General features: G+C 36.9%; 1 protein-coding gene across 1 annotated transcript in view; it reads right to left on the reverse strand.

The window, feature by feature from the left end:
- Positions 1-2,276: 2,276 nt before the first annotated feature.
- CFAP69 (cilia and flagella associated protein 69) overlaps positions 2,277-22,061 on the reverse strand; it is a 71,480-nt gene continuing 51,695 nt past the window's right edge. Inside the window, 9 exon segments of the mRNA XM_044678915.1 lie at positions 2,277-2,563; positions 3,533-3,637; positions 5,322-5,408; positions 7,340-7,537; positions 10,154-10,230; positions 12,679-12,816; positions 15,351-15,543; positions 17,654-17,735; positions 21,480-21,598. Coding sequence (XP_044534850.1) covers positions 2,324-2,563; positions 3,533-3,637; positions 5,322-5,408; positions 7,340-7,537; positions 10,154-10,230; positions 12,679-12,816; positions 15,351-15,543; positions 17,654-17,735; positions 21,480-21,598 — 1,239 coding nt within the window. The 3' untranslated portion in view covers positions 2,277-2,323.

Consider the following 22,061-nt stretch of genomic DNA (forward strand, 5'->3'; position numbering starts at 1 on the left):
ATTCATTACCATTCAAATGAGTTTGATTTAACAATCTATGCAGAAAATACTGAGTGGATGACGAATGCCTATTATCCAGACAATAGGTGGATAGAGAATTCACAGAGCTGGTTCATCAGCACAGGTATCATGGACATACATGGCAGACAGATGGTGAACAGGGTCATGAATTGAATAGAGGAAAGAAAACAAAATAAATTTGGGAAAAACTGCAAAGTAGTTGGTTTTCTTTTGACGCTGACTTTCTATCTTAGAATCGATACTAAGTGTTAGTCCAAAGGCAGAAGAGCAGTAAAGGCTAGGCAACGGGAGCTAAATGACTTGTGTAGGGTCACAAAGCTAGGAAATGTCTGAGGCCACATCTGAACCCAGGACTTTCCATCTCCAGGTCTTGTTCTCTAGACACTGAGCTACCCACTTGCTCCCACAGTGGTTTTAAAGAGCCCAGGCTTTTTCCCAAAACAAAAACCTATATTTTCTAATTAATGGAATTTTGCAAGATTATAAATTAGAGAAAAGTTGCTAATCTGTGTGTTGGTAAGTGAAACTTACTTCCTGTGAGCTCCCTACAATGATTGAATCACAGGACTAGATTAAAAACAAAACATAACAAAACAATCTCCTGGGGTCCCTGCTCTCTAGCTATAAATTACAGAATGCTGCAGTCTCCAAAGAATCAAAATTTCAGGTTAAACAAAAGGCAACAGAGAGCTGTTTGGGAGCACAAACAGGCTATAGAATATTGCCGACGATGAGTTATCTGCAACTGTTATAAAAGAAGACATCTGAAATTATGATCAGAAAATGAGGTGGAATATGGAAGATCTGAGGGCTGCATTTCTACCCAGGTAATGTTAAAGGGCCAAGAAGATGCCTCTTGGCAGATCGAGTTATATTATACTCCCTATAAAGGAAGGCCATGGAAAAGAATCACACACAAAAAAAATCAAGATGGGGTTGACATCTGAACTCCTTGGGAGAGAATGATTATAGATCCATTTTAAGTATTAAGTAAAAACTTTTCCCTTACAGTGATTCTGATTGCAGGCTTAGAGGGAGGCCACTGGGTACCAAAGAATCAGCAGAGGAGCTTAGAAATATAGCCTGGAAGATTTATATAGCATCAGAGTTGTGGCATATGACTAGAATCCCTTAGAAGGATCCTGAGATGGATATCCCAAAGCCAGAGAGTCAGGAAACACTCTGGGTGAAACTGAGGACTTGAAGAAACCTGAATCAGTTTATGTCAGATGAGACAAAATGGGAGACAAGAGTTTGGATGAGATCAAACAATTGGCATCTGTAGAATGAGCTGGAAGAGAAGTCATGCCAAAAATGGTTGAGTCCTATGGCGGTTAGGGTAAGAGTGTCTGTGGAGTGGAGAGGAAGGTGGGTGGTGGTCCAGGATGACAACATCTAGCAACTGGACAGGATGAGCTGCGTCGTGTTCCCAAGATGCATTTGTCTTGTTCTATGTAACTTGTATTTATAAGTAGGCTCCATTTCGAATGGCAAACGTCTGGCTATATGCCAACAACAAGCTGCTTTTCTAGGTTGGGTTAGGCACAAAGAAAGTGTGACTGTGAAGTTGAATCTCTGGATCTGACCCAGTTTATTGGCAGATTAAGCTGGGATTAAAAAAATCTGAAGAATGTTATTGCTTTATGTTTTCACAAGTTTTCAAGTGCTTTTAAAAAGCCATCGATGATGGTGGGGATGTGTGCTAATCTATAGATTCTTCTGTGAGGATCTCGGCAGCAACCCAGGTTCTTCAAGAACTCTGCTGGTACCTACGTCCTCTGATTGGCCCTATCAAGCTGGAAAGGCTGTGAGGAAGGGTCTGGTTGGGTTTATCAGATTGGCTGTAGGGTGATGAATTTCTTTTGGCCAGAGCACAGAAACATTCACATCTATGTTGGTGGAAGGAGAACCCATTGTCATGAATCCACAGATCTCTGACGTATAAGAGGCAACAACTGATGTATGGAAAATTCATAGGCAAAAAAAGACTCTACTGGGATAAAATCTAGGCTACTCTTCCTAAAATTTTATATTCATTATTAGACCTTTTCTTGCTATGTGATATTAGACTGCAGAAGAATTTTCTTGCATTAATTACATAATTCTTCAAGTTTTTTTGCTTTATATGAGTATTCTCTGTGTGTCTATATATATATATATACACACACACATATATGCATACACACACCTATATACTAAATATATACACATGTACTGTTCTTAGTATTACTTCATCTATCTATTGGTGGTAGCTTTTGTTTCTAACTATGACAGAACTGCTTAATTTGAAGCGGTGGCGGTTTCAAGTGCTTTTAGTGTTTTTCGTTGTGATTTGATTATCTTTTGTTTCTTTTTTTTTAAGCTTTTTGGTCTGAGCTTCTGATGTGTCTGTGAGAGAATTCTGTGTCAAGTTTTCCTGGTTGACATGTTTCACAGAAACATTCTGTTGGGGAGGCGGGTCTTTTAAGGCCTTCTTTGAAGCGCTTCGCCCATCTGTTTTTTGTTCTATCTTTGTTGCAAAGAGTTTCCCATCACTGTTTTCCTGTTTCAAAATGTGTACACAAGGTTTTAGATATCAAGCTTTTTTGGCTTTGTAACTTTGTCTTATCAGCACAGAATTTTCCTAAATGTTTCCCTTCTTATACTAATAAATGTTTTTTAAAATGCATTTAGTCAAGTATTTTAGTCCGAATCACAAGTATGGTAAACACTACGTAAAAATGCAATTAAAATGAGAATATCAAGCCTCAAGCAAACACTTGGCTGAATTCTTGACTTGCAAGGACCGGAAGATATTTTAAGTATCTCTAAAATTACTAATAGGAAATACTGTATGAAGGAACATAATATGTAATAGGGCCCTAAAATGGGTTTCTGGAGCTTAGGGCTTAAGCTTTGGAGTTGGATTCCAAAAGGTTTTCCAAATAGTGGAGCTCATTTTTCATACAAGAGGCCAGAAGGCATCCCTGGAACTTTCTGAGTAGGTCCTATCTGGGCTTTAAGAATATCATTTGGATAGTGATGTGAATAATGGATTGGATAGGGTTGCTATCAGCTAGTGAATGGAAAGCATCACCTACATGTGAATTACTGAAGCAATTACTGTTCTAATACATGATAGTTATGTTTTCAAATGAAAATGTCAGCTAAGGATTATTTTGGAGAAAAACATTGCTAACAACCATTTTCTTCAAAAGGATGATATGTTGATTTAAAATGTTGCTTCTGCATCATCCAAACAATGGGCCTAGGTAAGATATTGAGGACGTATGTCATCAAAGAAGAAAAATCTCGTAGATGGGTTCCACTTCTCCTTCTATGAGATCACCACTAGCTACACTTGTAATCTGGATTTTTTTTGGGGGGGGTGCTCCAGAGGGGAACAAATCTGGCCTTTGTGAGATCAGAAACAATCAGCAAAGTTCAAATCTGTCCAGAAGTCACTGTTAACTTGTTTACCTAAATCTACAGAAGAAAACAGGTTCCTTAAATTAAGGGAGAAAAATCTTACTGTTATATTCAGGCCCTTGATGTCTGTTGAGTGAACCATGGCATTCTGCAGTTGTCCTTTGGGTCGAGAAGACTCAATAGCCCTTTCCTGAAGCTTTTTGGTTTTCTGAATATACAGAAAAGGCAAAGTTAAAAAAAAAAAAAGAAAAGAAGACAAATTTCAATAGCATGTGCTCAAAATGGCAGAAAGACTAATATTTATTTATTTATTTAAAACCCTTATCTTCCATCTTAGAGTCAATACTGTGTATTGGTTCTCAAGGAGAAGAGTGGGAAGGGCTAGACAATGGGGGTTAAGTGAGTTGCCCAGGGTCACACAGTTAGAAAGTATCTGAGGCCACATTTGAACCCAGGACCTTCTATCTCTAACCCTAGTTCTCAATCCACTGAGCTGCCCTTAAGTCTATATTTTATACATATCAAATTTATTCTATGGCTGTTCATTAGGCACCTCTGAAAGTTCTAAAGCCATTAGAAGTATATTAGAAAGTTCCATCTTTAATGTATTAAATAAGGCTGAGTGACCTGAAAAAAGTTAATGCTGTTTGTAGAGATAACTGGCTTAAAATCACGGTGTAGGGTAGGCCTGGGGGAATCTGGCTCAATTCATGGACTAAATCTATTCATGCCAATTTTTATACCATTTTGCATTCATTGATAGGATGTGCCTAAAGTTAATTAAAATGTAATAAATTGATATAGTTTACTGTGGCCATACTAAAACTCAACAATCACTAGAAAAGGTGAGATGGGGATGGCAGGGGGAGGTAGGGACCGGCCTGTGGAGCCGGAGCCGGATACTAGCTCCTCTGGATTGTTTCATAAAACTGAAAAGAACAGCTGGGACTGATTTGCAACTAAGATTAGAGGGGGGGATGCCATTCCCCAAATGAGGTACACCTGGGAGCTCTTTGTCCACCCCCACCCCAGTGTTTTTTTTTTTAATGCCAATATTTGGACTAGACCTGTACGTCCTTGGCAAGGCATTGATATTGGCAATCTCCTAGCTGGTGACAGGTCTGCGGTGTTGAATAAAGTATCTCCAAAAATTGAAACGAAAAGGTATAAGAGAAAACAAAGGACACATATTTCTGAAGTTACTTCCTCTGAGGTGACTTCCTTGCTTACTCTTCCAATGCACTCCATTCTCTGAATTGTGCTGCCTGGGCTTTGTTTTCCAATAAGAGAAGCAAAGCAAAACGTTGCCAGTCCTGGACAGTGTCAGGGGGATCAGCTTTTCCCTTCTAGTCTCTGTTCCCTGCTTCCCTGCATGCCTTCTTTTTGTGATCATGGAAATAACCAGCAGTCGGAGAGGCAGGCTAATGTGGAAAAGCTGTTCCTGATCTCTAACCCTCACCTCAATGATTTTTGCAGAAAAGTTAGCTCACTGATGAATTGGATGCAGGAGTATGACAAGGTAACAGCCATATACGATTTCTATCCCTCGTGCTCTCTCACTAATGCTTTTACCATATCTTGCCTTGGAAGTTTATATATATACATATACATAAAATCCTCTCAGGGCCAGGGAGGCCATTTGTTTTTCTCTCTGATACATAAATTCCATGAAACGCATGGAACTTTCTGGTGAAAGAGGAAAATTCCATATTTTGTCAGCTATTGTTATAAATCTGATCTGCTTTAGCTATATATATATATATGTATATATGCATATATACATACATATTACATGCTACCAGAAATATGAAAAATATTGCTTTTGCATTCAGATTAGTATTTGAATGAATATAATTGCTTCTTAGGCGAACATAATTCTTCTAAAATCTTACCTTTAAAGCTTTAGAATTGGATGTTCTAGCCAAGTATTTTCCCCAAGATTTATTAGCCATGTCCCTTTGCTTATGAGTGGCATGTATCTGTAATGAGATATATTTGTAGAAGATTAATTTAAAACATATGCATACTTTTTATTTTAAAATATTTCTATGTGTGGTCGAGGAATATTGTTCTTGGTGTCTGAATTGATGACAAGGTATTTATTTAGAAAGCCCTGGATTGTGAGGGAGGCAACTCTTTCTCAGCAAGGTAAATTTTCAGGCAATTTATAAAATGGCTAAAAGAACTATATAGCTCATTATAAAAGATAGAATTAAGTTTACAATGAAAAAAATCCCTTTGTTTTCTGTATGGCTAAGCTATGAACAGTTCACTCTTTGAATCGCCAATTGAAGGGATGCTGTATAAAATGATAAGATTGCTTTTATAATCACCACAGTCTTTTAAAAGCAAGTCTGATTGCTCAGTATGGACTTTTTTCCTTCCATTTTTGTCTTTCACAGGGTCTATGTGCTTAATCAATACTTGTTGAATGAAGATAATAACATCATCACCTTTATGTAACACTTTCAGGCTTTCAAGCACTTTCCTCACAATAATACTGTGAGTCATGCGGCACAATTATTATCCTCATTTCACAGAAAAAAACCAAGGGTTTTTTCTTTTCTTTTTTCTTTTTCTTTTTCTTTTTTGTTTTTTTAGACCCTTACCTTTGATTCTAAGTACTGAGTCCAAGGCAGAAGAGCAGCAAGGGCTAGGTGATGAGGGTTAAGTGATTTGCCCAGGGTCACATGGCTAGGAAGTATGTGAGGCCACATGTGAACCCAGAACCCCCCATCTCCAGGTCTGGGTCTCTATCCATTAAGAAACCTGGCTGCCCCTAATCCAAGAGTTTCTTAAGAAGAAACTCAAGGGTAACATGACTTTTCTGGGGTCACCAAGCTAATAAATGTTGGAGTCAAGATTTGAACTGAGTTTTCCTAGGTCCAAAATCACATGCCCTTTCTAGTGCTCCATATCACCTCCTTTTGAATTTCTCCCAGCTCTTTGTGCATATCCTTTAATTTGTATTATAATTGTTCATCTATACAACTGATTCCCTTATTACAACTGTCTACTCTTAAAAGACAGCTCTGGATCTCCACTATTCAGGGGCATGGAAATTCATTTATTATTCATGTGATAGCTATTAAACCAAAGAATGTCAAAGCAAAGCCAGGGAACTTGGCAAAAGATTCACCAGTTGGATAATCACAAAACTAATGGTGGTTTAATCATAGAAGGCCGTATTTGATTAGTTTTAGTTGCATTTTTAAGATGAAAAGTTCCTTTACTTCTCAGTTAAAGCATTTTACATATTTCAATGATTAATTATCATATCTCTGGGTACTCTTTTGGTATATGACAAATATTATCCTTATTGTACAAAGGAATCCAAGCTTATGAAGTTAAAGTGATTTTTCAGATCATGCAGTGATGCAGTTAATAAAAGAACTCAAAACAAATCCAGGGAGACCTCAAATGTCAACAGTATTCTGGAAATATCTGTGGCCATAGCCAATATAGTCCATCATTCATGGATATTCTCCAACTTTGTCTCTATAGTTTTTAAAAAACTTTATTTTTAAAATATTTTTTCATGTTTATTACATGAATCATTTTCTTTCCCTCCCCCCTCCCATAGCCATTTTTTTGTCTCTATAGTTTATAAAAGCTGGAGCTTTTTTTGAATTCTATTGCACTCAAAATTTTTATTTCCCTTTATAACTAAAGAAAATGAAAGATTGAAGAGCTTCAATTATAGCTTTTTTAGAAAACGAAGTTGATAGGAGGAACTGAAGCTATAGTTTTAACTCCAAAGCTTTACCTGTAACCCTGAGGGAGGACTAAAAAAAAAAGCCAAATAAAAGTTCTTGCAAAGTAAGCAAACCTAGTCTTCAATAACGTCTCTCTGCATTGACTAGTCCATGAGTCATGTGGACTTTTACTATTGACATTCTCTCTAGCTCACCTTAATATAATCTTTCTGTTCACTGTGCATGTCTTGGTTTCGTTGGCTTTCAACCATCTCATTCTGCAGCGCCACCACCATTTTCCCAATGTTTTCCGAAGCTTCCGTAATAGCTTCCAGTGTGTTTTTATCAGCACTGATGGGTCTGAATCGTTCAACTCTTATTTCTTCATTGATTTCATTCCATATCTCCCCAATCTTTTATAAGACATTAAACCTTATGGTGAGTATAAATAAATGTTGGCACTTATCCCATTTGATTCCAGATTTTGTTAGGGAATTGACTCCTTGCCTATAATATTATATTCTTACTCAGATGTTATTTTATTATCTCCTGGGAATAGTAGGTACTTTTATGCCATTTATAGATTTAGTAGACATCTATTTGTAAGAGATGGGGGTACCATATATTAAGTGGTTTGCATAATAACCCAATTAAAGTACAGCCACATAACTCTATTGTGGTTTGGTTTTTTCTTAAGTCACTTAACTCATAATCCAACCTAACTGCTATTGCCTTCTGGTTCATGATCCTCACTATTTTCTGTGTTGTAGGAGCAGCTAGTCATTGATCTGGCTTCTGTTGCTTTGATTCCACTTCCCAGATCCTCAGTGATACTTGGGCCCTGGACTAAATGTAGGGTAGATATAGGATCACTTGTAGGGCACTCATCACTTGCTTCCTTCTCAGCTATGGAGAAATGTGTCTACTCCAGCCAGGAGAGTGAATTATTCATAAGGCATTCCTTACTTGCTCTTGTTGAATATTAGGGAATTTACTTAAATTAAGATAAAAGTCACATCAATTCAGGAAAGATACTGTAATTTTAATCTTTCTAAAACTGATGGGGAGTGTTGTTTAGGAAGCAAGTTGCTCAGATTTGCTTAGGAAAGGAGAACATTTACAGGATCATCAAAAATTTTTCTAGTATCCTGGGAGTACTTATTTAAAAAAAAACCCTATGTAATAGGGAAGGGGAAAAAAAAGAAGGTGAGGTGATAGCAAAATACTGAAATTGATTATTTTTGACTATTCATTAAATAAAGAATGTGTAACCACTGAAAGATTTTTAAAACTTAATTCTAACTACTGGTTCTTCAGAGGCATTAAAAAAAAAACCATCAAAAAAACAACCCAACCAACTACAGGGATATATATGACCAAAAGCCACTTTCCAATACGTGTATCAAAAGATTAGAACAAACTGTTCTCAAAAGAAGAAGCCAATTATTTAAAAGACAATTGAAAGAATGCTCCAAATCACAATCAATGTTACTAACCAAAATCACTATTATAACAATTAGTAATAATAATAATAGAATTTAAAATCCAAACTAGGAAGCTAGATGGCTCAGTGAGCGCAGGGCCTACAGGTAGACCTAAGTTCAAACTCAGCCTCAAACACTCACAGCTGTGTGACCCTAGGCAAGTCACTTAACCCTGTTTGCCTCAGTTTCCTCATCTATAAAATGAATTGGAGAAGGAAATGGCAAATCACTCTAGTATATTTGCCAAGAAAACCAAAAAAGGGGTCACAGAGTTGGAAACAACTGAAAATGACTAAGCAACAATAAAATCTCCAAATCCCAAATCCCAAATCCTGAGATTTGCAAACTGACAAAGATGATAAAAGAAGGGAAAAGTCAACATTGGAGGGATTGAGAAAAGATAGGCACCCTATTACCTGGTTGTTGGAGATGTAAATCAGTATGACCATGTTGGAAATAAATTTGAAATGATCTGAAACTGAATTATTTGAGATTGAACTAAAATAAAATGACTAAAATATCCATACATTTTGACCCAATATTCATTTTCTGTTGTTGTTTTCAGTCACTTCTGACTCTTTGTGACCCCATTTGGCAAAAGTGACTTTCTTAGGGTCAGACATCTAGGAGGCTGGATTTGAACTCAGATGAATCTGACTCCTGGCCACCTAGATGCCTCTAAATATTCCGTTACTAGCTTATCCCCCAGGAGGGCATTGACAACAGGAAAGTCCCCAAGGATACACCAAAATAGATATATAGCAGCGAATTGGAAACAGATGCCCATCAATCAGGGAAATGGCTAAACAAATTGTGGTATGTGAATATAAGGAGATCTTTCTGTGCTATAAGGAATAACGAATGGGATAAATGGAAACATAGGAAGATCTCTATGAACTGATCTAGCACGATGGAAGTAGAACCAAGAAAACAATACTCTCAGAGACTACAACACAGTCAGAAAGAAGCTTCTGGGAAAAAAAAGGTCCAAAGTGAATGTTGCAAAATTACTTAGGAAGGAGAGACTGCAGCAGGTCTGTAAGTGCTACACATGACAAACATTTTCTGACTTCTCTGATGTCCTGAGCAGTTGGGCTGGTTTGTTCTCTCTTCTTTTCTCTTTTATTTTTGTCATTAAAAATATGAATTGTTTTAGGAGATGGCTCTCTGGGAGGGTTGGAGTGGGATGGGGGGTGGGAATCACGGTGATGTAAAAAAGTCCACAATATCTTAATAAAAAACCTTATTTAAAAAAACTTTGTAACTAAGTCTAAAATTGCCTTTTGAATTTTTGTATATAAATGTTCTATAACCTTATGTAAATCATTAATCTGAATGAAAAAGAACTAAGGTTGTTCTGTGAAGAGGGTGTAAACAAGTATACATATATGTACATATATATATATACACACACACATATATGTTTCTATAACAATATCAAATCCTCTATCACCAACATAAAGTACTCAGAGGTAACAGCAGGCCTCTCATAGTGCTGATTTTTACATAGCACATTAATTATAGAATCATTAAGAATATACTCACTTTAAAATCAAGATATCTATGTATGACACAGAGTGTGACAAAATCTTCAGCAGACAAGCCTGGTAGATTTTCAAAATCTAAACGAAGTTTGTAAAAAAAAGGAATTACTTTAACAGCAGGAGAGATATTAAAAAACACCTACTTTTCACTGAAACGAATGTTGGCAGCTGGCCACTCTTGGCCACAACTCAATTTATTAACACTTTCCTTCTGTGACTGATTGTGTTAGGCCCATGAATCTATAGTAACTGCAGGGAGAAGAATTGTCCTTTCTGTTCGGTTGTTTGATTTTTAAAATAAGAGAACATTTCTGAGCTAATTTAGAAGAGAAAGAGGGTACAGTAGTTTTGAGGTAGCTCCACAGTATAAAAAAGACTTTTGTTGACCTACTGGTCAGGGGCCTTGAAGAGCGCTGACTTTGGGATCAGAGATCTGGTTTTGAATATCTGTTCTGTACGTGAATCCCCGTGTCACCCTGGGCCACTCAATTACTCTGGGCCTCAGCATGTTCATGTGGAAAATGAAGGAGCTGGGCCAGATGATGTCAAATGTTTCTTCCATCTCTAAGTTTCCATTAGTCCATAATTGAATAGAATGAACAAGCAGGCTCCCCAGCTGGCAAGGAACCTTCAGTGGCATGGCACTATTGCTCCCTATTATGATGATGGCTAAACTCATCTTATTATTATTAATGTAGAATTGAAAAATTCTCCCTAATAGAATGGCAGATTCTTGAGGGTAGGTCCAAGCTGTGAAAGTCTCTACAGAAGAAGGCTGCCTCAGTTTAGCTTCGGCAATGCAATACAGTGAATTAAAGAATAGCATCCCGGAGCTATTCACAGATTCATTTGCGTGCTTTGCTGGGTACCGAGTCTGAGTGGGATGAAAGGAAAGGGTCCCTCCGCTCCAGGAGAGCACAGTCTGTGGGGGGGACCGAGGATAAGAGCGGAAGGCTGTCTATGGTTGGGTCAGGGCAAGATGGAGCATGGGGGGATTTGTTGGGGGCTTCATGCATCTGAGCGCTAGTTTGAGCTGGTCAGGGAGGTCACTACACCCGAAAATGAAGGGTTAATTTGCTGAGGACAGAGGAGAGGAGCTAAGATCCAGGGCTGGGAGCTGTTCTAGCAGCCAGCTGAACATATGAAGAAGGGAAGTCTAGGGAAAAGGCTCACATAGAGTGGGAGAGGAGCAGTGGCGAAAGCAAAGGGGCCATTTCATAGACACTGGACAGTGGGGAAAAGACACAGAAAATTGTGGCCAAAGATGGGACTTAGGAAAAGGTGATTCTGTCCTGTAACTGCCTAAGTCATGGCCCTCCATCTCCAAACCTGGTTCAGAGATTCGGGGGGCCTGTGAAGAATTGAAAGAAGCAGATGCTGATTTGCTACTGTATATTCAATTCTATTCGTATTTTATTCCGCTTTGTAAGTGATTCTACCCTGTAACCATAGTTCGTATTTGATGTAACAGAGCAAATCCTCCTTCTTTTTGTTTCTGGGCAAAGCAGCTCCTGAGTTCAAAAGTTCAGTGTTCCTCTGTGTGGCGGGCTCTGGAGCTCTGGCTGTCCCCCGAACCCTGGGAGCCTGGGAACTATTATCTCAGCAACACCTGCAAGTGGGGCCTGCTGGGGAGGCAGCTTACTTCGCAGTACTTCAGGCCCCGGCGCTGCATGGTATCTCTGGGCCATCTCGGGCCCAGGACGAGCTGACCTTGTCCTGTCCAAGCCCCACTGCTTGTCAGGCTCAGGTGGCCTTATCTTAGGCCGGTGCCTTCGAGTCTGCAGCTCCTGTCTAGGACCTTGAGAGGCAGCTGGACCCCATAAATCCCCAAAGGCATTCCTCAGAGACAAGAGAGGGCTGGGGCCATCCCTCTGTGCCTGGGCCACTTGGCTCAACTTCCTAAATCCATGATGTTACCTAATCTTCCCTGTTCTGCACTTCTATAAGTGTATGTACCTCCAAATTGGGGGGGGGGCAAGAGTTCGCTTTAATGGTGGGCAGCACCTTCATCTAAAATCATAACTTTGCTTGGAAAAGCCTGCCTCGACTTACCCTTTTGGTTATAAATTCTATCAAAACAAAGGTGAGACAGTCCGTGAGTTGAAAAAGCTGACACTAATTTTGGGGGAGATAACAAATCAGGACAGATAGAAATGCGTTTGAAGGGCCACCCCACCAGGGACTTAGAGGGGTCTGGGCCCGAACTCTTGGAAAGTGGAGACCTTGGTAGAATATGAGGAGAAGGCAGGAGGGCAGGAGGAGAGAGAGAGAGAGAGAGAGAGAGAGAGAGAGAGAGAAAGAAAGGGAGGGGTAGGAAGGAGAGACCGAGAGGGAGAAAGGGAGGAAGAGCAAACACAAATGACTGCACAGTGTTTGGCGGCTCTTCCAAGGAATCATGAAACGATGGGGACAGCAATGGACTGAGACAAGGGTAAAACAGTAACCGGGCCAAGACAGAAATGCCATGGATTGTGATTTTATGCAATGTCTTATACCATTTGGCCATGTTAACGGCTAACTTCTTACCTAGTTTGCCTAATACAGCATAAATTTTTGCTCTGATGTTTTCAGACACCTCCATGATTGAAGTAGTAGGACAGCTGGCAGGCATTGGAATGATTTTTTGGTCTTCTTGAAAGCTAGTAATCAGAGGCTTCTTTGCATCTGAATGTTGAATATCATGGAAAATAAAACAGGAGAATTACAATTATTAGAGTACATATCTACTTTCTTATGAAATTTATTTTAGTTAATAGATTAATTTTTAATTTAATAGATTAATACATACATAACATGAATAAAATTTTGTCTGTATTATTAATTTTTTTTACAGCATTATCACTCAGTTTTTTTCATTATTCAGGAGAAAATCTGAGAATTTTTATTTTCATTCTTTTAAAACATGGAACTGATTTTGAAATAATTTTACTTAAAAGGGCATTATCCTAGAACTACCTCGCTTAATTCGGATACTTTTAAAATAATTTCAGGTTAAGAATGACATCTCATCTTTTGTTTTTTTTGGTGTGCTAAAATATAAATAAAAAATTATTCTATGATTCAGTAATTAAAAATAAAAAGTAATAAAGATAATGATTAACTTAAATGGAATCTGTTGGGGGAAATATTTCTAGTTAAGAATAAATAACTAGAGTAATTAGGGTTTAAATAAAACTATGATAATAAAACGATTGTTAGGAAACATACATACATATATCTATACACACACACACATATATATATAGTGGGATATCATTAATGAACTATATAGTACATGTCATTAATCTTTATTTTATCAATGTGGGATTTCTGGTAATTGAGGAATGAGGACAAAGTATAGTTTGCTTTTGCAAAGCATGATTTTACCCAGGGAGAAGCAACCTGGAGAGTGAAAGGAATGAATGGATGGATGGATGAAAAGAAATCTATCAAGTGCTTATTATATACCCAGGGCTGTGCTAAGTACTGGGAATACAAAAAGAAAAATCTTGAGAATCCCTTGTTTTCAAGGAGCTCCTGCTTTCACGGGGCAGACAATACCAGACAGAGAGTTCAGCTGCAGGGCAGCTGGAAGGGTCCAGAAACCTAAAGGGTTCAGCATTGGGTGGGCAGCAAGGCCCAGGGGTCCTGAGGTTATTCAGGCTGGAAACTATTGGAAGGAATCTGTGGGAGGAACTGGGGATGTTTAGCTGAGAGACAAAAAAACAAGGGAAGGAGATGACAGCAGTGTTCAAATGTATGAAGGGTTGTCTTGGGGGAGAGGGATTAAACCTCCTTGATTTGTAATTGGAGAAGAGATTTAGGAGAATGAATGGAAGCTTTTTAGCCCAATTGTAATTGGGCAAATTCCAGCTCAATGTGAGAAAAACTGTCTTAACACTTAGAGGATTGTTTGAGATATTGCAGAAATCATTTGTAACTGGGGTTGGACTTGCACAAGATGGCTTCTGAGGAAACTTAAAAACTACAATTGTATGATTCAAACCTTGATGTGCATAAATTAGTCATGGAAGCACTGCTTCACAGGGAAGAGTAAACTACAGTGAAAAAAATTCATTTTAAGGTATTCTCATGTTCCTTTGGAGTATTTATCCACTTATAAAAAATTTGTAATACGCTAAATACAAATGATCCTTATTACATTACATTCAGTATTTAGTGCCAACTATGTTTATAAAGTACTTTCTAATTTATTAAGGCAGGTAATCGCTAGTTAATACTTAGCATTCCAGTTTTACTTTGTAAAACTAGAGTCTGGGTTACTATATTACCAGAATATAATATAAATGCATTTATATTATATATTTAATATTTTCATTATTTTTAGTTTATATATACAACTACCTAGCCCTTACTGCTTTTATGCCTGGAAACAGAAAATTAGTATTGATTCTAAGAGAGAAGGTAAGGGTTTAAAAAAGAAAAGGAGCCTGATGAGGAGTCCGCCTCTGGTGTGTCCTTGGGGCTTGTGGCATACCGCTCAGGATATTATAGAAATTTTCAGCATATGCTAGCTACAACAGAGGGGATTTTTTTTGGGTTCCATTAACACATTCACTGAGGGTTATTTAGGGGAAACACTCATAATAAATAACTTTATTCAACAAGGTAGTATTGTGGAGGGTGTACTAGACTTCTGAGTCAGAAGAGTCAGTGTTGAACTTGCCTCTGGTACTTAGTGGCTGAAGCTCTCTGAGACTTGCCATTCATATAAGGTGAATATTTCCTATCTACAGGGTTGTTGGAAGGAGAACTTTACAAACTTTAAAACTCTAACAAAAGCTTGAGCAATTATTACTATTAATTTCCTCATCTACAAGATAGGGGCGGGTTGGTGAATATCTTAGATACTTGTCATTTCTAAAATTCCGCTTTGAGGGGGAGAATGAACACTTCTGAAATGAACATGAAGATTAATGATAATAACAACAACAAGGGTGATATGATCTTGTTTAGGGGAGAAAACTTGGAAAAACAACAAATACCTATTACAAGGGACTAATAAAAGTGATTCCCCAATAACTGGCAGCTTCCGCTAACCATTTGGCAGAAAGATTTTATTGTAGTTTCAACTCATCCCTATCAAGGATGAAGCTCTGTGATATTTGTCTGATACTTTTAAGCTGCTCTGTTCCCAAAATGTCTATTTTGTTCATTTTTCTTTAATCCATTCTTGTTATGAATATGCTTATATTTACCAATTATCTTCCCATCTTCATCACGTTTTACTCCTAAGATTTTTTCTTCTTCTCTCCACAATTTAATTAAGAGATTGGCAGCTGTTTGGTCTTTCTTCCCTCTCCAAGTATTAACATGAACAGAGGTTTTGGGATTGTCACAAAATTCCACCATTATTCCAAGAATGAGATTACAGAAGTTTTTTTGGTTTAACTTTATCAAGAAAAAGAGAGAGAAAAAAGTTGAATGAAATCTAAAGAAATGTTGCCCTTAGAACCAAAGGGAGATGTTACTGTATTTTTTTTCTAAATCATTTTCTTAAAGATAGAAGAATACAATTAAGCAGCATATAGGATAATCTGTTTAAATGGGAAGACATAATGCATACAGCACAATGGAAAATACATCCAAACATGTAAAAATTGGAATTCAGATTAAACTTTGGGATACTCTTGTGGGGTTTTGGGTAAGGCATTAAACTGGGGTTCTAATTTTATTACCTTTAAGACAAAAAAGGGTTATTTTAGATTATCTCTAAGACCCCTTTTCAGTGCTAAATGCTAAGATCCTATACTAAATGTCATAGGAGCAAAAATCAGGTACTTTGATTGGTATTGAACTTATGCCTAACTATTCAAACTCTGTTTACTATAAATTAATTTATTCTTAATTTGCTTTCCAAGTAGATTTTCTTACTGAGGAGACAATGAAATCATTAGCTGATAATAAAATGCCAATTGCTTTGGGGTATATATGTATATATATGTCACATATTATATATATACATACATAGACCTATATTTATTACAACTTAAAGAAAGTAGTTTAAGGTGAATTCTCCTGTAATTTTGTTTAGAATGAATCTTTCTTCAGGATTACTTGGGCCAACTGATATAACTGAGTCCTTTAATCACCTCAGCAAGCACTAAGCAGTTGGTTTTCTCTCTTTCACCCATTTCTATGGTCCAATATAGACAACAGATATTCCACTTATTAGTATTTTCTGGTGAGTATTTCATTCTCATTAACCCCATTTAAAAAGCTATACTTTCTCATGATTTTTCCTTACTTCTACTTAATTAGCCTCTGCTCACTTTCTTTCATACAGTTTAAAAAGAAAGCGCATGCTCCTTTCCCAGGAGAGATCGCAAAATTTTAAACTGATGGGAAAGACATGGATGGTGAAGCTCAGCCAAATGTGGCAGTTCTAAGGATACAATTCAAAGTGTGAAAGTCTTAAGGAGACATTTTTTTCCATTAAAAAAAAAACCAACAAAAAAACAAAAACCTTAGCTTAGAGACAGCTAGATGGCTCAGTGGATTGAGAGCTAGGCACAAAGACCTGGGCTCAAACCTGGCCTCTGACACTTCCTAGTTATGTGACCCTGGGAAAACCACTTAACCCCTATTACCGCTCTTGTGTCTTGGAACCAATATGCAGTATTTATTCTAAGAGAAAAGGTAAGGATTTAAAAAATGAAATTCTTTAAGCCAAATAATAACAATATTGACACTCTCTGCATATAATTAATAATTATATCCTCTTCATACTAGTTTTTCAACAGAAGAAAAATGGAAATTACTTGGTCAGTTTTAAAATGTATTCAAAATAGACATATCTCCCCGAAATTTATATTTATATTTTGTAAAACCCATTACTCAAACTGGCATATAAGAAAGGAATTTGTGTTCCATGAAATTCTAACGGTAGTGGAAACAGTTAAGGCAGATTTTAGATTCCCATTTCATCTTCATCAAATAAAAGCAGCCATGAGGCTGGTGGGAAATCATTCTTGGGCCAATGGGCGTCTCCGAATTCACTGCCACGGCTAATGCACAGCTCTCTTTTCTGTGGGGTGCTTCTCCCTACTCCTTCTATTCATTTTCAAACAAAGGATTACTGAATCACAGCACGTAATAGTCATACAAAATGGATTTGGCTCTGAAGTAGTTTTTTCCAAGTACAATTCAGTCCTTAAAAATTTCATATCTTGGAAGAAAAAAAGCCCATGAGCTTTTAGAGAATATCTAGATACATTTTTTTGTTTTATACTTCGTACATTTGGGAGGGGCAGTGGATAGAAAGCCAGGTCTGTAGTCAGGCAGATCTGAGTTCATATTTGATTTCTTTCATTTACTAGCTGTTATCTTAGGCTGGTTTACCTCAGTCTCCTCATCTGAAAAAAAGGGGATAATAATAAGTCCTACCTCCCAAGGTTTTTGTGAGGATCAAATGAGATAAGTGTAAAGCATTGAGCACAGTGCCTGAAACATTAAGTACTATATAAATTTTAGTTTTTATTATTATTATTGTAATACGTACAGCTAACAGATCCAAAAGTAGAAAAATGCCTTCTTTTTCAAGAAAATAGTCTTCTAAGGTATAACATCCCAAAATGCAGCACCTAAATAGACACAAACATAATTTATGGTATATTTTGTTAATTTAATAGGTATTCCAAAAGAAATTTAAGTCATTCTCTTAAGCCAAAGAGTTTATGTTCTCAAAATATAAAAATAAAATGTGGATGTAGGTGATACACAGTGTTTTTAATGTATTAAAATGATAAGTATATTTATCTTTAAAAATTAATATTTACCTTCCTCAAGATACATTAATCATAATGACTGCAGACACATAAAAGGTAAGCCTGGTCTCACTGTCACAATTCATTGGAAGAACATAATTATGTACCTATTAGTTTAAAAAAATGCCTGTTTTTGTTTCAAAAGGTTGTAAAAAAGATACATCTTATAATGAATCTATGGGGCAAGGTAGGTAGTTGTTCTGATAGTATCCTAGATTTTTTTTTAAACCCTTACCTTTTGTCTTAAGAAAGATATTAAGTTCCAAAGAAAAGAGTGGTCAGGGCTAGACAATTGGGGATAAGTGACTTGCCCGGGGTCACACAGCTTAGTGTCTAAGGCAGATCTGAGCCCAGGACCTCCTGTCTCTAGGGTTGGTGGTGAGCTGCTCAGTGTCCTGGACTTTTAATACATTTTCTTGGAAGTCAGAAAAAGGACAGGAAAAGGCACTCCATCTTTGTAGGTCAAACTAACCTTTACCCCTCTGTGAAGATAGTATAACCTTCCAACACATCCTGGCAGCAAGAGTTAGAAAGAGAAATTCCATTTAAAATCAACCTAGACAATATAAAATACTTAGGAATTTATCTGCTGAGACAAACACAGGAATTATACGAACACAACTACAAAACACTTTCCACACAATTAAAACTAGATCTAAACAACTGGAAAAACATTGATTGCTCATGGGTAGGATGAGCTAACATAATAAAAATGACCATTCTACCCAAATTAATTTACCTATTTAGTGCCATACCTATCAAACTACCAAGAAACTTCTTTACTGAATTAGAAAAACTATAACAAAGTTCATTTGGAAGGACATAAGATCAAGAATAACAAAGGAAATAATGAAAAAAAATTGTGAAGGAGGTGGGGGTCTAGTAGTACCAGATCTTAAACTGTATCATAAAGCAGTGGTCATCAAAACAATATGGTACTGGCTAAGAGACAGAAGGGAGGATCAGTAGAATAGACTTGGGGTAAATGATCTGAGCAAGACAGTGTACAGTAAACCCAAAGAGCCCAGCTTTTGGGACAAAAACCCACTATTTGGCAAAAACTGCTGGGAGAATTGGAAAACAGTATGGAGGAGATTAGGTTTAGATCAACATCTCACACCCTACACCAAGATAAATTCAGAATGGGTGAATGACTTGAATATAAAGAAGGAAACTCTAAGTAAATTAGGTGAACACAGAATAGTATATTTGTCAGATCTTTGGGAAAGGAAAGATTTTAAGATCAAGCAAGAGTTAGAAAAAATTACAAAATGTAAAATAAATAATTTTGATTACATTAAATTAAAAAGTTTTTGTACAAACAAAACCAATGCAACCAAAATTAGAAGGGAAGCAACAAATCGGGGGGAAAATCTTTATAACAAAAAACTCTGACGTAGGTCTAGTTACTCAAATTTATTTATTTGTTTGTTTGTTTTTAAAACCCTTTCCTTCCGTCTTGGAGTCAATACTGTGTATTGGCTCCAAGGCAGAAGAGTGGTAAGGGTAGGCAATGGGGGGTCAAGTGACTTGCTTAGGCCAGATTTGAACCTAGGACCTCACGTTTCTAGGCCTGTAATTACTCAAATTTATAAGGAGATAAATCAATTGTACAAAAAATCAAGCCATTCCCAATTGATAAATGGGCAAGGGATACGAATAGGCAATTTTCAGATAACAAAATCAAAACTATCAATAAGCACATGAAAAAATGTTCTAAATTCCTAAAAATTAGAGAAATGCAAATCAAAACAACTCTGAGGTACCACCTCATACCTAGCAGATTAGCTAACATGACAGCAAAGGTAAGTAATAAATGTTGGAGGGGATGTGGCAAAATTGGGACATTAATGTATTGCTGGTGGAGTTGTGAATTGATCCAACCATTCTGGATGGCAATTTGGAACTATGCTCAAAGGGCACTAAAAGACTGTCTACCCTTTGATCCATACCACTGCTGAGTTTGTACCCCAAAGAGATCATAAGGAAAAAGACTTGTACAAAAATATTTATAGCTGCTCTCTTTGTAGTGGCAAAAAATTGGAAAATGAGGGGATGCTCTTTGATTGGGGAATGGCTGAACAAATGGTGGTATCTGTTGGTAATGGAATAATATTGTGCTAAAAGAAATAATGAACTGGAGAAATTCCATGTAAACTAGAAAGACCTCCAGGAACTGATGCAGAGTGAAAGGAGCAGAACCAGGAGAACATTGTTCACAGAGACTGATACACTGTGGCACAATTGATTGTAGTGGACTTCTGTACTAGCAGCAATGCAATGACCCAGGACAATTCTGAGGGACTTATGAGAAAGAATGCTATTCACATCCAGAGAAAGAACTGTGGGAGCAGAAGCAGAGAAGAAAAACAACTGCTTGATCACATGGGTAGATGGGGATATGACTGGGGACGTAGACTTTAAGTGATCACCCTAATGCCAATATTAATAATTTGGAAATGGGTCTTGATCAATGACACATGTAAAACCCAATGGAATTGTGTGTTGGCTATAGGAGGGAGGTAGGAAGAGGGAAGGGAAAGAACATGAATCATATAACCATGGAAAAATATTCTAAATAAATTAATTAAATAAAAATTTAAAAAAAAAGATAGTATAACCTCTGTATTCTGTATCTACAGGACAGAACCATGATGTTCTTCATGCAGAATAAGTTGAAAAGACTGTAAGCCAAAGACAAGGTTTGTATTCCTTAATTCTATTCAGGAAATCCTAGATAGAAACTTGGTTCACCAACAAAATATAACAAACACTCATTAAGCACAATTCTGCACAGAGCACTATGATAGGTTCTGGGAGAGACAACATTTAGAGGATTAGGATCTGCTCTCAAAGAATCCATGTGTTCTTTCTTCTCTACCACTAAAGGATCGTTGGCAGCCCTGCCTCTTGCCCACATATATCTGTAAATGAGTTCAGCAGACCTACAAATTCCTGGAGACAGTGTCTTTGGAAGGGTGTAATGAGAATTAGTTTAGCATGTGTAGTGCATTGCCATATAGCTCATGTGAATTTACTGCATTGAAGAAAGAATCAAAAAAAGGAAGTATGAAGTCCTAAAATAATAAGTACTAAGTTATTTTCTCCACCTAGCAAATTGCTGTTTAGAGAAGCGATGGATGAGGTTGTTTAAGAGGATGAAAAATATTAAAATGGTATGGAAATAGCACTTATGAAGAGAGGTTAAAGGAATTTCTTTAGTCTCCTAAAGAGAAGCCTGAAAATGGCCTTTCCAGACATTGGAGTATGTGAAGGCAACTGTATGACTAATGGCAAATGGCTTTGTTTCTCCTGGGATGTGCTTAAATGATGTAAGGGGGAGTTAGGGTAGAGACGGAAAGAATTTTTTTGAAATTAAGATTGAGAGACTAAACTGCTTTACCATAAGCTTAAGGAAGAAGGTCTTAGTTCTTAGGGATTTTAAAGAAATGTGGAAGCGTCATCTTTCTGGCATGGTTTAAACATACAAGAATTGACTAGGGATCATTTCTACCTCTATTATTTTACAAGATCTAGCCATAGTTACTGCAAAATACTTACCACAAGCAGTCCAATGTACTAAAAAGAAGTCGATTATGACCTAATCCACTCTGAAACTTTTTAGGGTCTACTTTCATTAAATGAAGAATTATATCCACTCCTTCAGTTCCAAATGCTTCCTGTTTATGAAAGGTTTATTAAAATCTTAATTAGTAAGTTAATTCTTAAATTGTAATGATAATTTTATTATAAATTGTTACATATAAAATGACATCTTTATATTGTTATATATCAATTAAAAATTGTAAGTAATCCTTAAGTAAAAGTTAACTTTTAAAATTAACATATTTTGTTCATTATTTTTCCTCAGCCTGTTTTTGTACCCCGCCCAAGGTTGATTTAAACAATTTGTACCTATTCAGTCATAGATACTGTCACTAGTTCTTTCAAATTAATAACTTCAAATGATGGGACTAACCATGATAATGTTTCTGGAACAAAACATTTAATTCCTTTTTGGTCTTGTTCTTTTCCTCCTTTCTCCCCTTATAGACATAGAGGCCTCATGTCTATTCATTTGCTGAGTACAATTGACTACTAAGACTTAAATTCTACAATCCTGGGGGCTTTTTGCTTTTTTAA

Source organism: Gracilinanus agilis, chromosome 5 (assembly GCF_016433145.1).
Source record: "Gracilinanus agilis isolate LMUSP501 chromosome 5, AgileGrace, whole genome shotgun sequence".
Classification (NCBI taxonomy): Eukaryota; Metazoa; Chordata; class Mammalia; order Didelphimorphia; family Didelphidae; genus Gracilinanus; species Gracilinanus agilis.